The sequence below is a fragment of the Octopus bimaculoides genome, chromosome 16 (assembly GCF_046866305.1).
Source record: "Octopus bimaculoides isolate indiv1 chromosome 16, ASM4686630v1, whole genome shotgun sequence".
In the NCBI taxonomy this organism is placed as follows: Eukaryota; Metazoa; Mollusca; class Cephalopoda; order Octopoda; family Octopodidae; genus Octopus; species Octopus bimaculoides.
In genome coordinates this window covers 22,087,191-22,111,686 of record NC_142943.1, presented here as the reverse complement: position 1 = coordinate 22,111,686, position 24,496 = coordinate 22,087,191, and the positions used below count along the sequence as shown (strand labels likewise).

At 36.2% G+C, this 24,496-nt stretch overlaps 1 protein-coding gene across 2 annotated transcripts in view; it reads left to right on the top strand.

Moving 5' to 3' along the window:
• Positions 1 to 18,559, top strand: part of LOC106867337 (acetyl-coenzyme A transporter 1-like) — a 91,493-nt gene extending 72,934 nt beyond the window's left edge. For both annotated transcript variants that reach the window (XM_089364263.1, XM_089364262.1), the window contains 3 exons: positions 12,864 to 12,972; positions 13,478 to 13,581; positions 18,291 to 18,559. In XM_089364263.1, the coding sequence (XP_089220389.1) occupies positions 12,864 to 12,972; positions 13,478 to 13,581; positions 18,291 to 18,455 (378 nt within the window). In that variant the 3' untranslated portion in view covers positions 18,456 to 18,559. The remainder of the gene's footprint in view (positions 1 to 12,863; positions 12,973 to 13,477; positions 13,582 to 18,290) is intronic.
• Positions 18,560 to 24,496: the final 5,937 nt, after the last annotated feature.

Here is a 24,496-nt window from a genome sequence, read left to right as displayed (position 1 = left end):
GTGGGGGGACAACCACGGGCACAAAAACACAGCAGGCTTCTTTCAGTTTCTGTCTACCAAATCCATTCACAAAGTTTTAGCTGACCAGAGGCTGTAGTAGAAGACACTTGCCCTAGGTTCCACACAGTGGGACTGAACTCAGAACCATGTGGTAGGGAAGCAAGCTTCTTACCACACAGCCATATTAATTGTATTTTATACTATTATAAATAAATATATACAGGATAGCATCAATTCTCATTCACTTTGTCTTCTAACGGTTTCAATACTGATATGCTATACAGTTTCCTTACGTATCATGTCTTTCCAACTCGTTTATTTACATGTAATTATAGGACAACTATGAATGTTGTCTATTTTTACTGCCTGCTATGAATTAATTCTGACCCTGAAGAGATACAATATTCCATATTTTATAATATGAATGAATCGATCTGGATATTGCATCAAAATGATCATAGGTCATAATAAAGTTTTTACAATGGATCATCTTTTAGCTCTTATTTAAATCGATATACATACAAAAACTCACATGTGAGTATTTTGCTACGTTTGATAACAGATATAATATTTTTACCAAATTTTGGTATAAATCTATAAATACATATATATATATATATATATATATATATATATATATATATATATATATATATGTATGTATGTATTTATATTATCTTAGTTGGAAAACTTCGATAAGGTAAATATGTTAATAGTTACCAGGGTAGCAAAATTCACAAGAGGTAGAAATTCCATGTTAAAGTGATGTATTTTGAGTTGATATAATAAAGAATAAATGAAGCAAGACGCATATAATAAAAAAGTTCCTTTAATTCCGACATATGTTTCGAAAATTACATGCACTCTATTCCAAAGGAATAAAAGATGTTTTTATAAATGTAATTTTCTCTTCAGGGAATCATCCTTTGAACGCAAGAACTATACCGAATGTGAAGATTACGTATTTGGAAGAATGCTACATAGCTAAGTTTTAAAAAACCGTTAGATGTTAGAACGCTAGGTTACAAGATGTAGTATTAGGAGGAAAGTGATAAATGCTACAATTGGAGTTTAAATTAAATAGAAGCCATAATAAACCACAAAAAAATATGTAAATAATGATAAATTAAGTGTTTGATAAATCACTATGTAAGTGGAAAGAAAAAGGGAAATAATCAGTGAATTTGCATTTAGACTGAATGTTTACGTTTGAATCCTCGTAAATAACGTGTAGCAATAAAGTTGCTTATAATGTGAATTGTTAAAATGGGTAACTTATAATAGCGTATCAAAGTAATTACATTAATTAACTTAAGTAAATGGCAATACATATTATTATAAAGTAATAAAAGATTAAATTACGTGAAGAAATGGATTTGCAATAAATACATATTTAAGTGTGTATTTAAATACATATTTAAACTAAATCAGAAATAACGTACGTCTTTGTATATTACTTTATGACATAAAGGTATATTAATAAAAGCAGAACTCAATATTAGACAGAATATAGAAGTTATGTACGGGTAGAAAGAGAATATCTTAAAATATAAGTATAGAATAATTTAAAACTAGATTTGAGAGAGATGTACGAAGGGAAGTAATCATGTATTTTGATTTATTCTATTACGAAAACCAGATCGTTAATATATATGTAAATATAAACGTAAGCTATATAAGTGATCAAAAAACTTAATCCACTCACACGTTTTATAATTCCTAAAGTATTACTGTTCTTGGAGTAGAACAATCTGTACTAACTTGAGAAGGATAGTGTGTAGGACCAGCTAGTATTGGAAATAGTTATAATAATAATAATTATTATTATTGTAATTATAATAATAATAATAATTATTATTATTATTGTAATTATTATAATAATAATTATTATTATTTAGGGAGAGTGGAGGCGCAATGGCCCAGTGGTTAGGGCAGCAGACTTGCGGTCATAGGATCGTGGTTTCGATTCCCAGACGTTGTGAGTGTTTATTGAGCAAAAATACCTAAAGCTCCACGAGGCTCCGACAGGGGATGGTGGCGAACCCTGCTGTACTCTTCCACCACAACTTTCTCTCACTCTTACTTCCTGTTTCTGTTGTGCCTGTAATTCAAAGGGTCAGCCTTATCACACTGTGTTACGCTGAATATCCCTGAGAACTACGTTAAGGGTACACGTGTCTGTGGAGTGCTCAGCCACTTGCACGTTAATTTCACGAGCAGGCTATTCCGTTGATCGCATCAACTGGAACCCTCGACGTCGTAAGCGACGGAGTGCCAACAACAACAATTATTTAGGAGTTGAATATTTATAATAATAATACATAATAAAAGGAACCCTACGTGTATAGATAATTAGAAAAGGTTTGTTAGACAAACTAAAAGTAATATTAATATTTAATTGATATTAAAGTTATGGTCATGTCTATACAATGCAGAAGTGCTGCATTAACATATATGGATACTAAGGTGGGAAACGAACTGAAAATATATAACGTTATAATTAACTTGAATATATTTGAGTATTATTATAAAACCAAAGGAAGAAAAAAATAATAAAAAATTTTAAAATGTGATAAGAATAAAAGCCTTTTCTAGCAACAATGATAAGTTGGAGGAACAGTCCAAAGGGGTTAAATGCAAGTAATTAAAAAAAATGTATTACCTAAATTAAATTAAATTTAAAGTACAGAAAGTGTACATAACATATATGATGTGATGGTTAACTAGTGTGAATGGAGATTCGGCTCAGATAGCTGACATAGTTTGTTCATATATACTCTATGAACTGGCAGACCAATTCTAAACATTAATGGAGGTCTATACAGAGATGATTGTCTACTCTACCTCCAAAATGCCATTAACCAACATATTCAAAAAGTTAAAAATAGATTAGTTAGATTCTTACGGAGAATGGGTTTTGGCATTGTTTTTGAGGATGAAGTCTCCGTAGCTAACTTCCTTGATGTAACTCTGGACTTCCATAGCAACACTTACTTCCCATACCATAAACCCTCTACGAACCTTAAGTACATCAGCCACTTTAGCAACCATCCTAGATCAGTCACCAGTAATTTAGTTAAGAATATATCACTTAGACTGTCTAACCTTTCAGCTAACTCCAGCATTTTCAACAAAGAGGCTGACTTTTATAACTCTGCCTTACTCAAAGCAGGTTATAAAGACAAAGTCAGATATATTAATTCTGTTAGTGAATTCTCAACCTTTGAACATAAAGATATTAGTACTGGTAGCAAAAATAAATTCAATTCTCATTCTTCTTCTTCTCACTTTATCGAGAATGAGGTACATACAAATAATCTTTCGCATAAAAGAGGAGGTTTTACCGATTTTAAACCCCCTAATAACAATAGTAAACTAAAAATTTTTTAGATATATTAATACCAACACTGCACCTAAATCAGATGACAACATCTGGTTTATCATTCCTTTTGGGAAACAAATTAAATCTAGTTTGGTTTTGCAGTTCTGTGACACGGTGAAAAAGAATTTTCCTAAGGTTTCTCACTATTACCCAATCATTAATACACACAAGGTTAGATTTGTTTTTTCTAATACAAAAAATATATTGCTAATAATTTCTTCCCATAATTTAAAACTTTTGGATTTGCACCTAGACAGTAATACTAATAACAATAATTCCATCAATACAACCCATTCCCATGGTAACAATATTTATATAGATAAAAATAACGTTAATAAGAGCAACAATAGTAAATATAACAATATTTATTATAACAACAAGATTAGTATTTCGGAATTTAATTGTAACAGAATCAAATTTGAGTGTGAATGCTAAGACCAAAAATACTGTTTATCAGTGTAAAGTAACCACTAACACAGATGAGTTTTATTATATAGGTTCTTCTTAATCTCAGCTATCTAGGAGAATTTCAAATCATTACTCAACGTTTAGGGATAAGAATAAACATAATAGCACGGGACTTAGCAAGTTAATTTGGAAACTTAAGGACCACAATAAGCAATTCTGTTTAGAATGGTCAATACTAGCTACCTCAATACCATATTATAAAGATAAGGATTTTTTTTCTCTTTGTAACTTGGACATTTTGTTCTCCAAGAATAATTTAGTGAACCAGATTACACAGAGAGCATATAGATGCCAACATTGGAGGAAACATACATTCCGCTCATTTCATTGATTCGTCCTATTTAATACATTTAGTTATTTTTTTAATTCATCTACCTCCATTCACACTAGTTAACCATCGCATCATATATGTTATGTACACTTTCATGTACACTTTCTCTACTTTAAATTTAATTTAATTTAGGTAATACATTTTTTCTAATTACTTGCATTTAACTCCTTTGGACTGTTCCTCCAACTTATCATTGTTGCTAGATAAGGCTTTTATTCTTATACACGAGTTTCGTGTCCAATGAAGGGGATGACATTGTCATGGGTGCCAGTCGTTAAATTTAATTCGATTTCGATTTCACTTGCCTCAGCAGGTCTTTGCAAGCAGAGTTTAGTGTCCAATGAAGGAAGGTACGCATAAGTGGGCTGGCTGAGGCCTTAGATTTAGGTCTCACTTGGTTTGCCGGGTCTTCTCACACACAGCATATTTCTAAAGGTCTCGGTCAGCAGTCATCGCCTTGGTGAGGCCCAGTGTTCGAAAGTCGTGCCTCACCACCTCATCCCAGGTTTTCCTGGGCCTACCTCTTCCACAGGTTCCCTCAACTGCTAGGATGTGGCACTTTTTCACACAGCTATCCTCATCCATTCTCGCTACATGACCATACCAGCACAATCGTCTCTCTTGCACACCACAACTGATGCTTCGTAAGTTCAACTTTTCTCTCAAGGTACTAGTATGCACACTGACATTACACATCCATCGGAGCATACTGGCTTCATTCCTTGCGAGCCTACGCATGTCCTCAGCAGTCACAGCCCATGTTTCACTGCCATGAAGCATGGCTGTTCGTACACATGCGTCATACAGTCTGCCTTTTACTCTGAGTGAGAGGCCCCTTGTCACCAGCAGAGGTAAGAGCTCTCTGAACTTTGCCCAAGCTATTCTTATTCTAGCAGCTACACTTTCAGCGCACACTCCCCCACTACTAACTTGGTCACCTAGATAGCAGAAGCTATCAACTATGTCTAGTTTTTCTCCCTGGAATGTGGCAGAAGTTGTTTTCTGCACATTTACAGTGTTTATTGCTCCTGAACATCTGCTACATACAAAAACTAAGTTCCTAGTTAACCTTCCTTTGATATTGCTGCACCTCTTATGTGTCCATAGCTTGCACTGGGTACATCTTATAGAGTTTCTACCTACGCCTTTTCTACAGATTGCGCAGGGCCATCTACCTGACGGGGTTTGTGTTTTTTCTACCTTCCTACTTATTAGGACTTTGGTTTTAGCTAGGTTGACTCTAAGGCCCTTCGATTCTAGTCCTTGCTTCCACACCTAAAACTTCTCTAGTTCTGATAGTGACTCAGCAATTAGTGCAAGGTCATCAGCATAGAGGAGCTCCCAGGGGCATCCTGTCTTGAATTCCTCTGTTATAGCCTGGAGGACTATGATAAATAGGAGGGAGCTGAGGACTGAACCTTGGTGGACCCCTACTTCTACCCGGAATTCTTCACTGTACTCATTGCCAACCCTCACCTTACTGACAGCGTCTCTGTACATGGCTCGCACAGCTCTCACTAACCATTCTTCTATCCCTAGTTTCCTCATTGACCACCAGATAAGGGATCGGGAGACCCTGTCAAAGGCTTTCTCCATGTCAACGAAAGCCAGGTACAGAGGTTTATCTTTGACTAGGTATTTCTCTTGCAGCTGTCTTACCAGAAATATAGCATCAGTGGTGCTTTTCCCTGGCACAAACCCAAACTGCATTTCATCTAAACTGACTCTCTCCCTAATTAGTTGGGCTATGACCCTCTCCGTGACTTTCATTACCTGATCTAACAACTTGATACCTCTGTAATTATTTGTATCTAAAGTGTCACCTTTACCTTTGTAGCAGTTGACTATGGTGCTGCTACACCAGTCATTGGGTATGACTCTATCATGTATCATCTGGTTAACAATACAGGTGACTAAGCTATAGCCGACACTGCCAGATATTTTGAGCATCTCTGCAGTGATTCCTGAAGGGCCGGGGGCTTTCCCTATCTTCATACTCTTAATAGCTTTATCTACCATGGTACTGTCAACTCAAATTGCTGGTCCCTCTGTTGGGTCGACATTCAGCAGACTCTCTTCCTCCCATTCATTCTCTTTATTGAGCAATCTTTCGTAGTGGTGTCTCCATACTTCTTTCTTTGCAGCCTCGTTTAATGCAAGCATACCATCATCCATGCGAACACATTTCTCTCACACACTGTCTTGCAACACGAAATACCTCAAGTCTTTGGTCATTACGGTGCAGAACATTGGCAATTTTTTTCTCATTGCTTCCCCTCTGGCTAAATAAACCTGTCGCCTAGCTTCCCTTCTGGCAGTCTAATACAATTCCCTGCTACCACCATTCTTCCAGTCCCTCCAAGCCTGTTTCTTTTCTCTAATAGCCCTGTCAACCACATTGTTCCACCACCACGTTATTTTGGGTCGAGAGGGGACTTTGCACCATCCACAGATCTGGTTAGTGGCCCTTAGCAGGTTGTCCCCTAGAAACGTCCAGTTGTCTTCTACATCGTGTGAAGCTACTTCCCCTTCTATTTCGTCAAAGGCTTCAAGTAATAAGTATCTAAATCTCTGTCCATTCGCAGGATCTTTGAGCTTTCAGACCCTTCTCCTCCAAGCTGGTCGTCTTCTGGGCAACCACTTGGCCCTAATCCTGAAGTCACTAACTACTAGTCTATATTGTGGAGTTCATTCTTCACCTGGGAAGGTTTTGGCATTTATAAGCAACCATCTTTCCCTTTTTCTGGCGAGGATGTAGTCAATTTGGCTGCCAGAACAGTAGGTGACTAGGTGACTGGCAGGTTTCCTGAAGTTAGTATTGCAAACCATAAGGTCATTTGTGTCACAGAACTCCAGCAGCCTGGTTCCCTCCTCATTGCGGGAACCAAAACCATAGCCTCCATGTACGCCATGGAAGCCCCATGAATGTTGTCCTACATGACCATTATATATATATATGTACATATAACCTTCATTATTTAACATCTTCCTTCCATAGTGGCATGGGTTGGACAGTTTGACAGGAGCTAGCTAGTCAGAAGACTACAACAAGCTCTTCTGTCTGGTTTCTGTGGCCGAATGCCCTTCCTAACATCAACCACTTTACAAAGTGTACTGGATGCTTTTTATGACACCAGCAGCAGTGAGGTCACCAAATAACTTGCAAGACAAGACTCCTCAATTGAATGAGATATAGTATTGAGGAAGATGGCTTTGTGCTGGATGATAAGTATGAGTAGTGAGACAAAAATAGGTGTCTTGCAGTAGAGAAGATACATAGCTACCTCACTTGGGGAGAGAAGGATAGAGAGCAAAAGAGAGAGAGGAAAGAGATAAGATGGTGAAGATGTGACAGGGTAATACACTCAAGTTACTAGGAGGTGTATATAGTAGACCAGGTACTGGATAGGGTGAATGAGTGGGTAAGTTCACAAGATTGTGAAAGGAGGTGGAAGAAAGGGGGAAATGTAGTGAGTAGACTTAGGTAGAGGGAGGATATGTTGTGGGGAATAGATTTGATAGAGATATATTGTGTACAGGAAAGTTTGCTGAAGAGATTGAGAGATAGAAGGGAGGGGAAGAGAGTTAATGGTGGACATGGGTGGAGGAGAGGTTTTGAGAGATTGTATGCAGAGGGGTGGCATAGACATAAAGGACATATCTTTATAACCTCAATTTTACTTAACTGGACGCATCTTCTCAAGCACAGCAAATCACTAATTGTCTCAGTCCTTTGTCATCTCTTTAAGGTTCAACATCTGAGACTCATTTTTCAGAACTTTGTCCTACATCTTCCTAGGTTTTCCCCTTCCACAGGTTTCATTCACATTCATAACAGCACTTCTTTATGCAAGTGTCTTCATCCATATGAGCATACCCTTGCACACTACATCTGATGTCTCTTATACCCAATTTATCTCTCACCACATTTACATTTTGTTGTACATGCACATTGGCATTGCACATCTATGCTGATTTCATTTCTTTCGAGCCCTTGAATGCCCTCTACAGTCACAGCCATGTTTCACTACCATGTAGCATAGCTGTCTGTATACAAGTATCATGCAATCTGCCTTTCACTCTGAGGGATAGACCTTTGTTACCAACAAAGGTAATAGCTATGAATTTTGCACAACTAACTCTCATTCTAGCAACTACACTTTCAGGATATCTTCCCCCACTGGTAATTTGGTAACGGAAACTAAGGATCCTCCTGGGAATTTGAGGAAATCCATTTCTTGTGGTCTTTGTTCATTGTTCCTGATTCTACCACAACTCTTATGTCTATATCTTACACTGAGTATGAAATCTTCCTATACCTTTTCTACATATTGAGGAGGGCCATCTCTCTAAAAGGATTCATAATTTGTCTGCTTTCTTGCTTACTAGTACTTTGGTCTTTGCTTGCTAAATTAACTCTAAGGTTTTCTGATTCCAACCCTTGCTTCCACACCTGAAATTTCTTCTGTTATTCTAGAAGAGTTTCAGCTATAAGAGCAGGGTCATCACCATAAAGGAGCTCTTATAAGCAACCAGTTTTAAATCCCTCAGTTATGACTTGTAGGACTATGATAAACAAGAGCAGGTCTGATAGCCGATCATTGGTGAACTCCTACCTGCACACTAAATTTGTTGCTATACTCATTGCTGACTCTCACCTTACTGATAGCATCTCTTTGCTTGGCTTGGATGACTCTCTCTAGCCACTCAAGTACTCCTAGCTTCTACAGTGGCCATCAGACGAGGGAGTGAGAGATCCTTTCAAAGGTTTTTACCTATGTCAACAAATGCCATATATGGCAGTTTATTTTTGGTTAAATGCTTCTCCTGCAGTTTCCATACTAGAAAGAAAGCATCAGTAGTGCTTCTTCCCTGCACAAAACCAAACTGTATTTTATCAATGTTAACTCCCTTCCTAATCATTTGAGCTATGACCCTTTCTGTAACTTTCATGGCCTGGTCCAGCAATTTGATACCTCTATAGTCACTTCTGTCTGAGGCATTACCTTTACCATTGTAGCAGTTTACTATAATGCTGCTACACCAGTCATTTGGTATGACACCTTCTTTGGCAAACTGATTAACTATTCAGATTACTATCATCAATACAAACACAATCACCATCCATACCACAACATTATGTACAACATAAGCAACTCTGTCATCATCATCATCATCGTTTAACATCCAACCTCCATGCATGCATGGGTAGGATTTACTTGCAGCTAAACAGCAACAATGAAATTAACAAGAAAAATATGACTACTGCCACCACCAACAATACCCCACTACCATCACCAAAACCAATACAACCAACACTACTACTACTACTACTACTACCAACTCACCAACTGGTAACAACAATAATATCACCATGATATCAGTGTCTGTAGCTACATATATTACCTGTGGACAAGATAGAGCATTGGGCTGTATGTGTATATGCTAAAAGGAGACTTGAGTGTAGAATTTTTATGGCTCAAATCGAGAGATGCAAGGAACAAAGTACACATGAACTTGGTCCGCCAACTAAATCTTATCATACAGTTCTTCCTACCATCTCATACATCCATTCATCTCTTCATTTTCATTCTCACACCCATAAGAATAAGACAATAATCTTTTGCTTTTACAAAACATTTCTTTCCTACGATAATTGTTGACAACTGCTGCTATTGGATTTTCCTACAATTCCAGATGTCTTGAAAGGTTGCTTAAAGTTTGATAAAGGAACTGTATAGGGACAAATAAACTTGGAGCTTGGTATGGGAGAAAAACAAATTATCCACTTCATCTAAGCATTAAAAGATAAATCAACTGGAGTGTAATTCTTATTCCAATTTACAGGTACAGTGTTAGTTTGAGGAGGTCTCCTATTGCCCGAAGAGCCAGGACCATGCCCCCTTCCCCTTTTACTCTAGAATTTGATTCTTCATTATTCATGCTAGAGTCCAACTCAATGTCACTGTCAGAAACTGAATCAAGATCATTTGCAGGATATTCTTCATCATTTTTGGCCTCTAACTCACTCAATTTGTCTAATTGAGTGACGCTTCAGCAGCTGTGAACAGCTGCTTATGTTGTCATTTAAGTTCAGAAGTTTCAAATTCAGGTTGACTTCATTTCAAGGTGAAAAAACTCTAATTTCATCATCAAAACAAGCCACATTCAACTCAGGGTGAATGAGCATTCTGACTGGATAAAAACTTTAATGCAGATGCACTTCACCAGTAGAGCGGTGCAACGGCATAGAGAAAAATAAGCCATCCGGTAAACTGGTGTTATGGGCTCAAAGCATTAAGGGATAATTCTGTTTTTTTAAGAAACCTGTAAGTTCATTGAGTTAAATTTGACATATTTTGGGGTCAACCACTATTGCACAAATACATCTTACCATACTGTATAGAATGTTCCATTTGATGTGTGAAGGATGGTATGAATAGTAGTTCAAATATTAGTGTATGTCTGTAATTTTTATATTGTTTAAGAGGTGCAGCAATATCTAAGGAAGGCTAACTGGGAAGATAGGTTTTGTATGTGGCAGATGCTCAGGAGCAATAAACAATGAAAATGTGCAGAGAACAACTTCTGCCACATTCCAGGGAGAAAAACTACAAGTAGTTGATAGCTTCCATTACCTAGGGGACCAAGTCAGTAGCGGGGGTGGATGCTCTGAATGTGTAGCTACTAGAATAAGAATAGCCTGGGCAAAGTTCAGAGAGCTCCTACCTCTGCTGGTGACAAAGGGCCTCTCGCTCAGAGTAAAAGGCAGACTGTATGACGCATGTGTACAAACAACCATGCTACATGGCAGTGAAACATGGGTCGTGACTGCTGAGGACATGCATAAGTTTGCAAGGAATGAAGCCAGTATGCTCTGCTGGATGTGTAATGTCAGTATGCATATTCGACAGAGTATAAGTGTCTTGAGAGAAAAGTTAGACCTAAGAAGCATCAGTTGTGGTGTGCAAGAGAGACAATTGCGCTGGTATGGTCATATGGTACGAATGGATGAGGATAGCTGTGTGAAAAAGTGTCACACCCTAGCGGTTGAGGGAAACTGTGGAAGAGGTAGATCTAGGAAGACCTGGGCTGAGGTGGTGAAGCATGACCTTCGAACATTAGGCCTCACCGAGGCAATGTCCAGTGACCGAGACCTTTGGAAATATGCTGTGCTTGAGAAGACCCAGCAAGCCAAGTGAGCCCATAACCCGTGGCCTAAGCCAGTGGTGTAACCAGCCCACTTATGCGTACCTTTCTTTCATTGGACACTAAACTCTGCTTGCGAAGACCTGTTGAGGCAAGTAAAATCAAAATCAAATTCGCTGACGTGGCCGATGACAGCACCGCCTGACTGGCATCCATGCTAGTGGAACGTTAAGAGCACCATTTGAGCTTGATCATTACCAGCATCGCCTTACTGGTACTTGTGCCGGTGGTACGTGAAAAACAACATTCAAGCAAGGTTGTTGCCAGTGCTGCTGGACTGGCTCCTGTGCAGGTGGCACGTAAAAAAACCACCATTTGAGCGTGGTCGTTGCCAGTACTGCCTGACTGGCCCTCATGCTGGTGGCAAGTAAAAGCACCCACTACACTTTCAGAGTGGTTGGCATTAGGAAGGACATCAAGCTGTAGAAACTCTGCCAAATTAGATTTGAGCTTGGTGCAGCCATCTGGATTGCCAGTCCTCAGTCTAACCATCCAACCCATGCCAGCATGGAAAGCGGATGTTAAACGATGATGATGATAGTGATGGTGATGGTGATGATGATATACACATTGTTACTGTGGAGTTGCATATTTTTAATTGAATGTCTAACAATAAGTCATTATCAATGGTTTCCGTCATGATTTTGATAGATGGGTAAAGTGTTCAGAATGTTATGGAATATTTGTAGATCATCAGTTCATCTTTCTTTTTTCTTTTCTCTCTCTAACTAAGCCTCTAAAATTCACCACACACATACACATGCTTATACACATACATACACATATAGATTCAAAATAACCAAGAACATCTCAACCTCTCCAAAACATCCTCTTCCTGTAATCCAAGAAAACAAATTCAACTCCAGATTTTTTCAGTTAACTCACATAGTGTCTCATTTGGGACACCACAGTCTGTGACTCTTTTGCTCCTTCCCACATCCTGGATGCTGTGATTAATGGGAGAGTCACTGCTTCTGAAGCTGAATGGAACAAAACTTTGAAGTATTGAGACCTGTGGCATTTAAGGTATTTAGAGGGACTGGGCCACTAACAGCGAAGTTCTTGTCATTGTTAGCAGTTCACCTCATCGAGGTGTCAGATGATGCCCATGAAGATGCTTGGCTTACCATCGCTCATGGTAATGCCATGAGCATGCTAGCTTGCTTCAGTAGGTTCTGTTGAACTTTGTGGTGTGTGACCAATTGAAGTACTTGATGCTATATTGATGGATTTTTCCTTTCTCTCTTTCTTTGTTTTTTTTTCTTGTTATTCTTTTGTTAAATATATTCCTTTTCATATTTTGAATAAAAAATACTGTATAAAATGTATGAATTTTCTACATTTATGTTGTTTATTGAACATTTTTCATACTTTTATAATGGATGCCTCTACTTTTGTCTTTCCTTTGTATGCCAATATTATTCATTGTTTCCCTGAATACTATTATTAACATTAGAATATATTTTTATTTAGGTAACACTGTATTGTATGTTTGTGTCAGGAATGGCTATGTCAGCCAAAGTAAGTGATCCTGCGATTGGCGGTTCTTACATGACTTTGTTAAATACTGTTAATAACTTGGGTAAGTGTTTTGATAATTACAGTGTTACTTTTGTAGCTCAGTTGAATCAGTAATATGATGGAATTAAAGGATAAGATGATGATAAATGTTTTGTTGTAATTGAAATTAACCTTAGTACAAGAGTAATATTTAACCAACATACCACCTTTTCTTTATTTTTTTTATGCTACTAGTATTTAAATTATAAAATATCAGTGCTATACTTAGTTGAGGTTCAGTTGCTATGATTATCTTTACCTACCTATATTATACTAAATACAAATTTTTATGTTGCAGAATAAATATTTTTATGTATGTTAGTTTTCTTAAATGTTTTGTTATATTTAATGTATTTCTTTTCCTGTTATTTAAATATAAAGTTAAATAAAATAAATACTTAATAAAATAAAATAAATACTAAATATAAAGTATTGGAGTATATTTATTAAAAAATAGATATTGAAAAATAATTTGTAATAAAATATTGAAGCACTTCTGGCATGTTGTTTTTAATTTTTCTGTTTAGGTGGCAATTGGCCAGCTACAATTTCTTTATGGTTAGTTGATAGTCTGACAGTCAAGACTTGTTCTTCAGATAATAGTTCTTGTTCTGATGCAGTAAATGCTGAGGTAAGAAAATTTTTTTAATTGTTTCTTAAATATGCTTAGATCTAATTATGCCATCACCAATAAAAATGTCTACCTCTATGACAAAGATTTTCCATTATAGAAAAAAATTATTTATTCCGATTTTTTAAGGTTAATAATGTTTTTCATTTTCAAGTACATAATTTTAGTGACAATAAAATATTAGTATCTATAAATGGAATTATAACTTTATAGGTACAGGTGTGGCTTGTGGTAAAAAGTTTACTTCCCAACCACATTGCTCTGAGTTCCATCCCACTGTGTGACACCTGAGGCAAGTGTTTTCTACATCCCCTGGCCAACCAAAACCTTGTGAATGAATTTAGTAGACGTCTCTCATTTCTATATGTATGCGTGTGTGAGTGTATGTTACACTCTCTTTATGCTGACATTGCACATAGTTGTAAATGAGTGTTGTTGTAATGCAAATGGTGTACTTTGTTTCTAATATTCTGGTCATGAGAAATTATTACCTTACTTGGAAACAGGTGAAGGTTGGCAACAGAGAGGGCATCAAGGTATTGGGTTGGACAGTTTGATGAAAACTGGTAAGCTGGGGAGCTGCATCAGGTTTCAATCTGATTTGGCATGGTTTCTATGGCTGGATGCCCTTCCTAACGCCCAAATATGATACAAGGATGTGGTTAAACATTCACATAAAACAATGAAACATAAACAGAAAGCACACAAATTTTGAAATTACTAAAAAAAAAAATAGAAATTATTGATTTCAAAGTGATTTATTTAGAGGGGTTTCTATATTGACAAGAAATCTTTACAATGAAGTGCAAAGAGATCATCAATTTGGAAGGAAATGACATCAATAATTTGAGAAAAATGGAAGACTCTGCAGCCAAAAATGAAAAAATCATTGCTTTAAGAAATATGGGGATGTGTGAGAGTATGTGTGTATATGTATATGTGTGTGTGTGTAGATGGAACTTGTAACACAATGAAACAAAGACTGAGTCGTATCCATACCATTTTATTGGATATGAATATCTTTACTATATATTATGGGCATCTAGAAGGTTTCACCAAATCTCCTTCTAGAACAATCAGGACAACATCAAAATGTCAGTTTGAAAGTTTGGGCTTGAAAGAATAGATAACTTTATATGACTGTCAAAGTATACTACATTTGCGGTCTTATATTTTACAACAATGAATTTTTTATACAAAATTATCTGTAAAATATTGATGGAAAAAGAAAAGACAAGAATCGAAAAGGTAACATTTTGGACATGGTCTCCTAACCGTTGATGATAAGAGAGGATAATGGTAAAGATAACAAGATATCATCATCTAACTTTATGGTATCAAAAAGAAATTGTAGGTGCAGGCAAAGCTGTGGTTCAGAACTTTGCTTTCCAATCACATAACTTCGGGTTTAGGTCTACTGTGTGGTATATTGGGCAAGTGTCTTCTACTATAACCCCAGACCAACCAAAGTCTTGTAAGTCAATATGCTAGACAGAAACTGAAAAAAGCCTGTTGTGTATATTGTGTATATATAGTTCTGTGTGTGTGTGTGCATGCTTGTATGACCTTAACTTGATATTGCATGATACTTGTAAATGAGCATCACCATTCATTTACAATCTTCCATGAAAACATGTCTGGCCATGGGAAAATATTACCTTGCTTGGAAACTGATAGTGTTGGCAACAGGAAAGACATCTGGCCATAGAAAATCTGCTTCAATAAATTTCATCTGACCTATGCAAGTATAAAATGAGGAACAATAAAATTATGCCAACAGCAACAACCCATTAATTCTTTTGCAGCCACAGATGATTTGATCTTATTTCCATATCTACTCAGAAGTGTTCAAGAACTAGTTTATAAATGAATATATAAGTGCATTTTATACATAGAAACAATTTTAAGACAGTTATTTAAGTAAATAGTAAAACATTGCCTCAAGACACAAAGACAATGAAGTAGTATCTGAGAGAATTGGACTTTAAAATTATGGTTAAATACGATTGGTGTTTACAAAAAAAAGTGTACTAAAAATAACAATAGTTGCAAAGAAATAAAAGTCACTCTTTAGTAGAGTATCATTTCTTTTAACCAACACTCACTTTCTTGAACATTTATTTTTGGTATAATAAATATTTTACAAATATTGTGTTTTGTGAAATAATTTAATTAGGCTCACAAATTTTGAAATGCTATTAAAATTTAATATGCAGTGCAGTATAATCACCTAACTCAAATAGAGATATTCACGAACTATTGTTGTTGCTTTTAATACTTTTGTTTAACTACATCTCAGTGTCATATTTCAATTTTCAGTCCTCCTTTATCTTAATTATATCAACTACTCCCACAAATGTTTTTGGATAATTTTTATAGATTTGTTGTAGATATTCTATTTAATTCTCTGATCTCATTTTATATATACTTAAAGTGTTCAAGAACTAGATTATAGATAAATGTCAAAATTCACTTCTTACATAGACATGATTTTAAGAAAATTGTAAATTATTGCCTCAGGACAATAGAAAAATGGTATCAGAAAAGAGGAAGAGGAAGACAATGACTTGCAGATGATAGATGAGCCCATGATGAATGTTGTAAAAAGAAATGGGATGATCTAGCTTGGTCTTGTGTTGAGGAAGGATAGAAGTGACTGAAAAGAGTGATGGAAATGAATGCAGAAGTAGAGAAAGGGGAAGAGAGATAAAAACAAAGTTATGGAGGGCAAAGGGGTTACTGAGGAGAATGTAGAGAAATGCCATGATCATCACAAGATTAACCTCTACAATAGCAAGGAAAATGGCCTTAAAACTCTTGTTTTATAACATTTCTATGCCTGTATTTTTAGTGTTTCTTTTTCTTGGTTTTATAAATTACTTTATCTACTCTTTCCTTTCCTCTGTTCAAAATGCCTATTAGCTATACTTTGTAATTGAATCAGAAAGACAGACTTTACTGAAGCTTTTTTTATCACAACCTTTGTTGACTTCTTGCTTCTTATTTATTTTATATTGTTTGTTATTGTTTAGTCTCAAGTCAGCCTTGATAGACATTCCATCCATAACCTGTCTTTTGGAGTACCTAGGACAATATAGTTTTAGATAACCTAAAATATGTTCTCCCATTTTATTAAGATTGTGGGATGTAATATGAGGGAGATAGATTCGTTATTTCTCTCACTATACATACCACTTCAAAAAGTCCAAAAAATATTTTGCCTTATATGGGTTTTTATTAGACTTTATTGATGGAGCCTTGTTGAAATTTCCAGTAGACTGACCATCAATAATCATCAAGCTTTTTCTATTTATTTCACACTGTATAAATGGTTTTTAGTTACCCACTATCACCATATTTGCCACAAAAATCTTTCTTCTGTTGACCCAAAAACATGAAATGTAAAAATTAAATTTCTTCTTATATTAATCAATTCTTTTAACTGTAGATAATTATTAATATTTTATACTGCCATTTACCACTCTTGAAAATTCACCTTTTTGTTTCTTTCCCTTCTTTGAATCATAAGCATTCATTGGGCTGGTGTTTATCTCCAATTTCCATACTATTTAAGAGATGAGAAATAAAACCTCTACTTGTATAGGATGCTTGTTTATTATAAGTTACCCTTCCTGGGGAAGGAACTGAACTCTGTACTAGAAGCTAAAATATCCATCAATTCTTTAATAAACCCTTTCAGACTGATGAGAATTGTGTGTTAAGTTGGAACTTCTTTGTGTTAATGTTTGTTGAGTAAAGAAAATCAGGGATAGTGTTCCAAAGAGTTACAGTTTTAAGAAGGCAGGATTTGGAAAACTATTTACTGAATTTGAAGGAGAGGTACTGTGAAGATGACAAAAGAAAAATAGGGGGATGTATCAGCAGAATATACAGAAGGAGAACATACAGCAAGCATAATTTGTGAGTGAAGATTTATCTTAGAGTGTATTGGTATATTCTCAGACATTTATAGCTATGTGAGTAGGTTTGTTAGTGCTTTGTAGATGTCTGCAACTGTTCACAACTGAAAATTATTCAAACTTTGGAGAAAGATTATCAGAGATTGCAAAACCTGACATTTGTGGAGTCTGAGATTTTACTTGTGCTGTTCAGGAATTGGGAAGAGACTATTTTGTTGTGTTAAATAAAACTAAGTTGGTATGTCCTTATTGGAGGAAATTTTCAAAATCAATTGAAATACTATGATTCACATAACCAAATCATGTCCTTATTGAAGGAAATTTTCAAAATCAACTGAAATACTATGATTCATGTAACCAGATCATGGCAATTTTTTCTAAAACTGCCATGATCATTTAGAACTAGAACAAACATATTTTAAATATAATATATTTGTTTAAATAAAATGTGTTTTTAATATAAATATTTTCACCCAGTGGGCTACTTGATTTCTTGACTGTTTTGATTCTTATTTAATCTACTGTTTCTTATTAATAGTTCTAAACTATTTCCAGTTACAAAAAGAGTTGTACAAATTCCTGTGGAAACTAGCTGGCTTGATACTGGTAGATTTGGACATTACTAAAAAAAAACAGTTATATTTTTAATAAAACTAGTATAAATTATATTTTGAAATTTAAAACATACCTATATGCTTTTATATGTGAAATTAATAGATTTCCTTGCTGTTTGTATTCATTATATTGTATTATATATTATTGATTTTTTCCATTTTCTTATCTTTTTAGATATGCACTGAAAATGGTGGAACATGTTTAACTGTAATTGATGGATATTACATAGAAATTGTGTTTTGTTTAGTCATTGGTCTCCTCTGGTATTTTAATAGAAGGTCTACCATTAACCGATTACAGAACCTTAAAGCAGACCACTGGAAAGTGCCAAGACAATGACATTCTAGTAGCTTACATAATATTTAGTGTTTATTATCAACAAAAGCTAATAGTTCAAAGAATAATAAACATTTTAATTTGAAAATATTTTTGAAAGCTGTAAATTCAATCTTTTTTTCTTTCTTTCTTTTTCTCCCTTTCCATTTCCACAAGTCTTGTACTGTCATGCTATTTTTAGATAATAGTGTAAATCCAAGTACTTACCTTGTTGCAAAATGCCTCTTTGGAACCTCTGAAGACTAATTTTTTAGCAGTGTAAGGACAGTTAATGTCAACAGTGATTTCTCAGTGATGGGTACTACCAACCAAGAAGCCAAACTTGCTACTGGCCCAACTTTTTTGTCTTTGATCTCTTCAAGCGATCAAGACTTAATTTGTTTGAAACTTGTGCAAACCCAAATCATCAGCTCCTGAATATGTATGTATGTTTGTACACATACACATATCATCATCATCATCATCATCAACATTTAATGTCCGTTTTCCATGCTGTCATGGATTGGACAGCTTGACAGGAACTGGCAAGGCCAGAGGCTGCACCAGGTTTCTACAGTTGGGTGCCCTTCCTAATGCCAGCCACTTTACAGAGTGAACTGGGTGCTTTTTATGTGTCATCAGCATCCACACCAATACTTTTTATGCGGCACCTTGGTTTTAGGGTCTCAATTCTATTGTGATGGGTGGGTCTTCTTGAATACAGCAATGCAACACATGTCTCAGTCCTCAGTCATCTCCTTCATAAAGTTCAGCATTTTGAGATCAGCATTCAATAGGAAGTATTGAAGGCTAATCTCAAAACACTGAACATATATATTAACCAAATATGCGGCTGGTGTAAAGCTCCAGCCAGACAAGGGTTAATGAGACAGTGAGGTAGACAGACTCATAAAAGTGAAGAGACAGACTTGGGAAGACTGGAAGAATGAGAGCAGCTGAGAATTATATCAGACTAGCAGTAATACCTGTTATTAATTGGGTAATTACTTTTATTCTTTCTCGGGAGCCACATTCAAAGTGTTATTATATATATATATATATATATATATATATATAGATTTACTCCTTCTGTGTGTGTGTATTTTATAAGAAAAAAACATATAATTTAAGTAGAAAAAAGATCAATTTCATACATGAACTTCTGTTTGTTTATTATATGACAATAATAAGCGAGTTCTATGTGTTATTTAATACAGTAATGGCAATTATATAATATACAAGGCTTTGGTCGGCACGGAATTGTAATGAAAGAGAATTGCACAATGTGCCGTTGTGGGACTGAGCCCAATGCGACATGGTTTGAAAGCAAGCTTCTCAATCACACAGCTACGCCTATAAAAGAGAGATCCATTTTGGATAATATACTCCTTGATACAATATGCTTAACAAAAAGATGAGATGTTTACAGCGAGAAGACCTTTGACTTTAATATTCACTTGAGCAACACATATGCTACACCATACTGGGTGTTCCAGAATTAACTATCTGTTTCAATGAAATTGAGAAAATAAAAAAAAAAAACTGACAGTATTTTATGTTTATTATCAAAACAAATAGTTTTATAAATCTCACGTCAGACTTTTATTGAAAATTTTCAACATATCTGTATCCCTGCATACTTCAAATCTCTCCTTAGCTTTATGAAACACATTTTGAAGCATTTCAGGAGTTAGCTCCTGCACTGCTAACTGAATGTGCTCTTTAAGCTCAGCTAAATGATTGCTCCATCTTGGGAATGGAGGTAAAGAAAATGGTTGCTGCCAAATTGAAAAAAAGCTGTCATGGACAAATAAGAGGGGTCCAACAGGAATGAAAATAAAATTATAAACAAAATTCAAAATTTATACACTTTTAACACATACTAAACATGATAAACATAAATAAAGGTGAGTTTTTTTTAAAATGCATCTGATTTCACTCAAATCATCATTAATCCTGGGACACCCTGTATTTTGTCATCCGACTAAATGAGGGAGAGAACACAGAGGGTGAGGGCTAATTGCAGGTGGCGAGCATAGCTTCCAGAAGTGGTCACACAGTCAAACTCAAATGGCTGTGAGTCACAACAGCAGTTTGATTTTTTGTATGAACATTTTGCATTATATAGTTCAGACATGGATGACATAGAAAGCGGACATGCTGCCAGGCCATGCTGTATTGTGCAGGATTGGAAACAAGAAACATCAACAGGGCATTTCTGGAGAATAGACTAATGGGTTTGTTGTGCCTTTACCCAGCTGCACACACAAACACATGGCCCCATGGTGTGCAGGATGGTAACATGAAACATCAACAGGGCACCGACAAAAAATTTTATGTTCTTCTCATTTCCTCTGCCAAATTGGACAAAAAGGTTTTCATGAAATATTATATGCTACTTATAATGCATAAGTAGTGTCAATATTTTATTGCCGGAAAATGGCCTAAAACAAAGGTAAAACCCAGCGCAGTATATTCACATCTGATTAATCTGCATTTTAGTGGGGCCCATAGTTGGTGTGGGAAATTTTTTTTTAGTCAACAACAATTCAAGGAGCCTGGTTAATGTTTGTTGCAAATTTGGAGGAAAGTGACTGGATACTCTTCAAGTTACAGGCCTTAATACTGCGAAAATGCTTAAAAAATGTGGTCTATCTGCCCTTAGGCCCACATTAGGCAAGAAGTTGAAAATCTTTTTGGCTCATGACACTTCATGGACCCTATGTAATGCATTAAAATCGGTGGGGTGGATCTCGAGTTTTAACAACATGACAAACACACATCCTGTGTTTTATATATATAGATAGCAAGAAGACAAGATATGTGATAGGTTTACTTAGCAAATAGAAAGTAAGAGGTTTGTCAATGTTTTACAAGATGAAAATCTGAAGCATGAGATGTCCCAGATTGCAAGACTATATCAGAAGGAATCAAGATGTGAGTGAGAAGTGTGTATAAATGGATGATGGGACTCTTGAACTTAGTGCTACTATGAAAGGTTATGTGAAGAATGCATGGGAAAAAGAGGGTTTCCTCAATGTGGATCCAACAGAGGAACCAGCTATACTATTCTTTTCTACTCTAGGCACAAGCCCCAAAATTTGGTGGTGGGGGGGCAGTCAATCAGATTGACCCCAGTACGCTACTGTACTTAATTTATCGAACCCGAAAGAATGAAAGACAAAGTCAACCTCAACAGAAGAATCAGCTCTACTATTGATAGTAGTATGACAGATAAAGTAACTAAGGACATAAAGGCTAGAAAAGCCCTTGAACCATAAGGAGTTACCACTGAGATGCTGAACTTATCTGGCAGAGTGAGATACAGCGTAGTTACCCATGTAGTCAGTTGGATTGTACAAAAAGGTGTCATATCCAATAACTGATACAGCAGCATCATAGTCAACAGTTACAAGAAGATATTATATAGAGAGAAAATTACTGAAGTGTTAAATTGCTGGACCAGGTCATGAAAGTTATGGAGAGGGTTATAGTTCACATTTAATTAGAGAGAGAGAGTTAAACTAGATGAAATGTAGTTTTGTTTTTGTGCTAGGGAGATACTATGGATGCTCTCTTCCAAGTACATGAGAATACTTAGCATTCACCAACTTAACTTAGAGAAAGCTTTTGAGAAAAGCCTTTGCTGAGTCATCTGGTGGTCGCAGGGAAAGCTAAGGGTAAACAAATGGTTTGAGAGTGTCTTAAAAGCCATGTACAGAGATGCTGTCAGTTAGGTGAGAATTAACAAGAGCACAGTGAGGAGTTTGGTTAGAAAGTAGGGGCTGGCCAGGGCTTGGTTTGCAGTCACCTTCTATTTATCATAGTCTTCCAGGTTTAACAGAAGAGTGTGAGACTGGTTGTCTGTGGGAACTCCTTTATGCTGATTACCTCATTATTATAGCTGAATCTGTAGTAGAATTAGAAAAGAAATTCCAGATGTGGAACCAAAACCTGGAATAAAAAGCCTCAAAATTAACATAGCAAACAGTAAGTAGGAAAACAGATACATCTCTGCTTCCATCAAAGAAACTGTCCTATTCAATATGTAGAAAAAAGTAGGTAGAAATTCCCTACAGTGTACCCAATGCAAACTAAGAACACATAATCATGCATGGGTAAGTTAACAGAGAAAGTAGACTTTGTATGTGACAAGTGCTTAAAAGCAACAAGTACCAAGAGCACACAGGAAATAGACTTTCTCAAACCTGCCTACCCATACATCATCTCTCATCCATCCCCTATCTACTGTATTATTATTATTATTATTATTATTTTTATTATTATTATTATTGTTATTATTATTCTCTTCATCTCTGTTACTGTCAGTTATCACCTACTTTCTTCTACTTTCTCCCAACTCGGTATCATTTATCACTCTTATCCATCATTCACTACATCCATCATGCAACCTTACCCAATCTTCTACTATTACCTACCAACATATCTTTTATTTTCCCCTTGTTTCAGTCATGGACTGCAGTCATGCTGGGGATACTGCCTTGAAGGATTTAAATCAAATAAATCAACCCCAGAATTTTTGTTTTTTTAAGTCTGATACTTATTCTGTTGATTTCTTTGGCCAAACACTAACACTGCTAAGTATATTTATTATCAGCCACCCTTCAACCCTTGTTCTTCATTATATTTTCCCATTCACCCATCCCCATCTCTAACTATCCTTCACTCTCTCCTTACACTCTTGCAACTGTTACTCACACTCACTCTTTGTTCTTCTTTCCTCACTTCTATTCACCTTCTTGTACCATCAGGGTCCACCCAATCACTTTACCACTACTATTTTATGTCTATCCAAATTTACCTTGGTTACTCCTACTCACTCATCTATACAGGGGTTGCCATCTAGCTCCCCTGCAGCAAGGAACCTGTTCTGTTCTGGCCTCTTCTTTCATACTGAACCACATGTCTCCTATCATATAGCTGCTTTCCTCTCTACTATAGCCTCATTCTATTGAAGGAGATGTTAGTCATGCGAGCTACATGGCAACCTCCCTAGTATTTGTGTCATGAAAAAAGCACCCAGTGCACTGTAAAGTGATTGGCGTTTGGAAGGGCACTCATCATATTAAGCAGGTGTTAGAGCACAATACAGTTCTTAAACATGTTGGATCCATGGTGCATCTATTGATAATACTCCTCTCAAGGTTGTGTCACTCTGTGTGGTAGGAGAGGCAGAATCTCAGACTAAAACTGTTGTAGTAACCTAAATTGAAATTTCTGGACCTGTCTGGAGCCATAGGCATTTGAAAAGTCTAGCCACAATACTACCAGGTTTTTAAAATTTTTTCTAGCTTCCCTGATCAACTGGCGGACTGTACCTAGTGTTCCAAACATCCTGATACATTTGAGGTACCTTTTTATCTGAAATGAGATATCAATGTTGGAGTTCCTCATGTGGTAATCTATTCAGTACAACGATGCTGAAGAGTACCTTTCTTCTGACATTGCATAACAAGATTATTCTAAACTTGCTGATGGCTTTGAGTCTATTTCATTTAGAATCTATACCACTCCTGCATTGCTCCACAGCTGAGTGATCTTACCCCACCTCCATATCATCATCAGTATTCTCCACAGCCTGTGGAGAATACTGTACATCTTATAAGGTCCTGGGGCTGAATATGTCCTTACTCACTCAACCACCTCATGGACCTCTTTCCTACTAAGCTCCCATCAAGTTTTAGAGCTGGTGCACTTCAAATATAATACAGGTACAAACAGAATTCATTCACATGACTGCCTCAGGAAAAAATAAAAGTGTTATTACTTTTTGAAATATATTTGACAGGTTTGGGTCAGTTTGTCTACCTGACATGTTTTGTCTATCTCACTCAATGAATTTGCTTTGGCCTCGATGACAGCCTCCAGGCAACCTTGGAACCAACCACAGGCTTTTGTCAGTATCTCCTGATTTAGGCCCTTGTAATCCTGGCAGCTTGTTCTTCATGTTGCAGTTGGATTTGTTGGTCTCTTGTTCCACTGCAACCCACATGAAGAAGTCAAAGGGGCTGCAGTCAAGTGAGTTGAGAGTCCAAATGTCACAT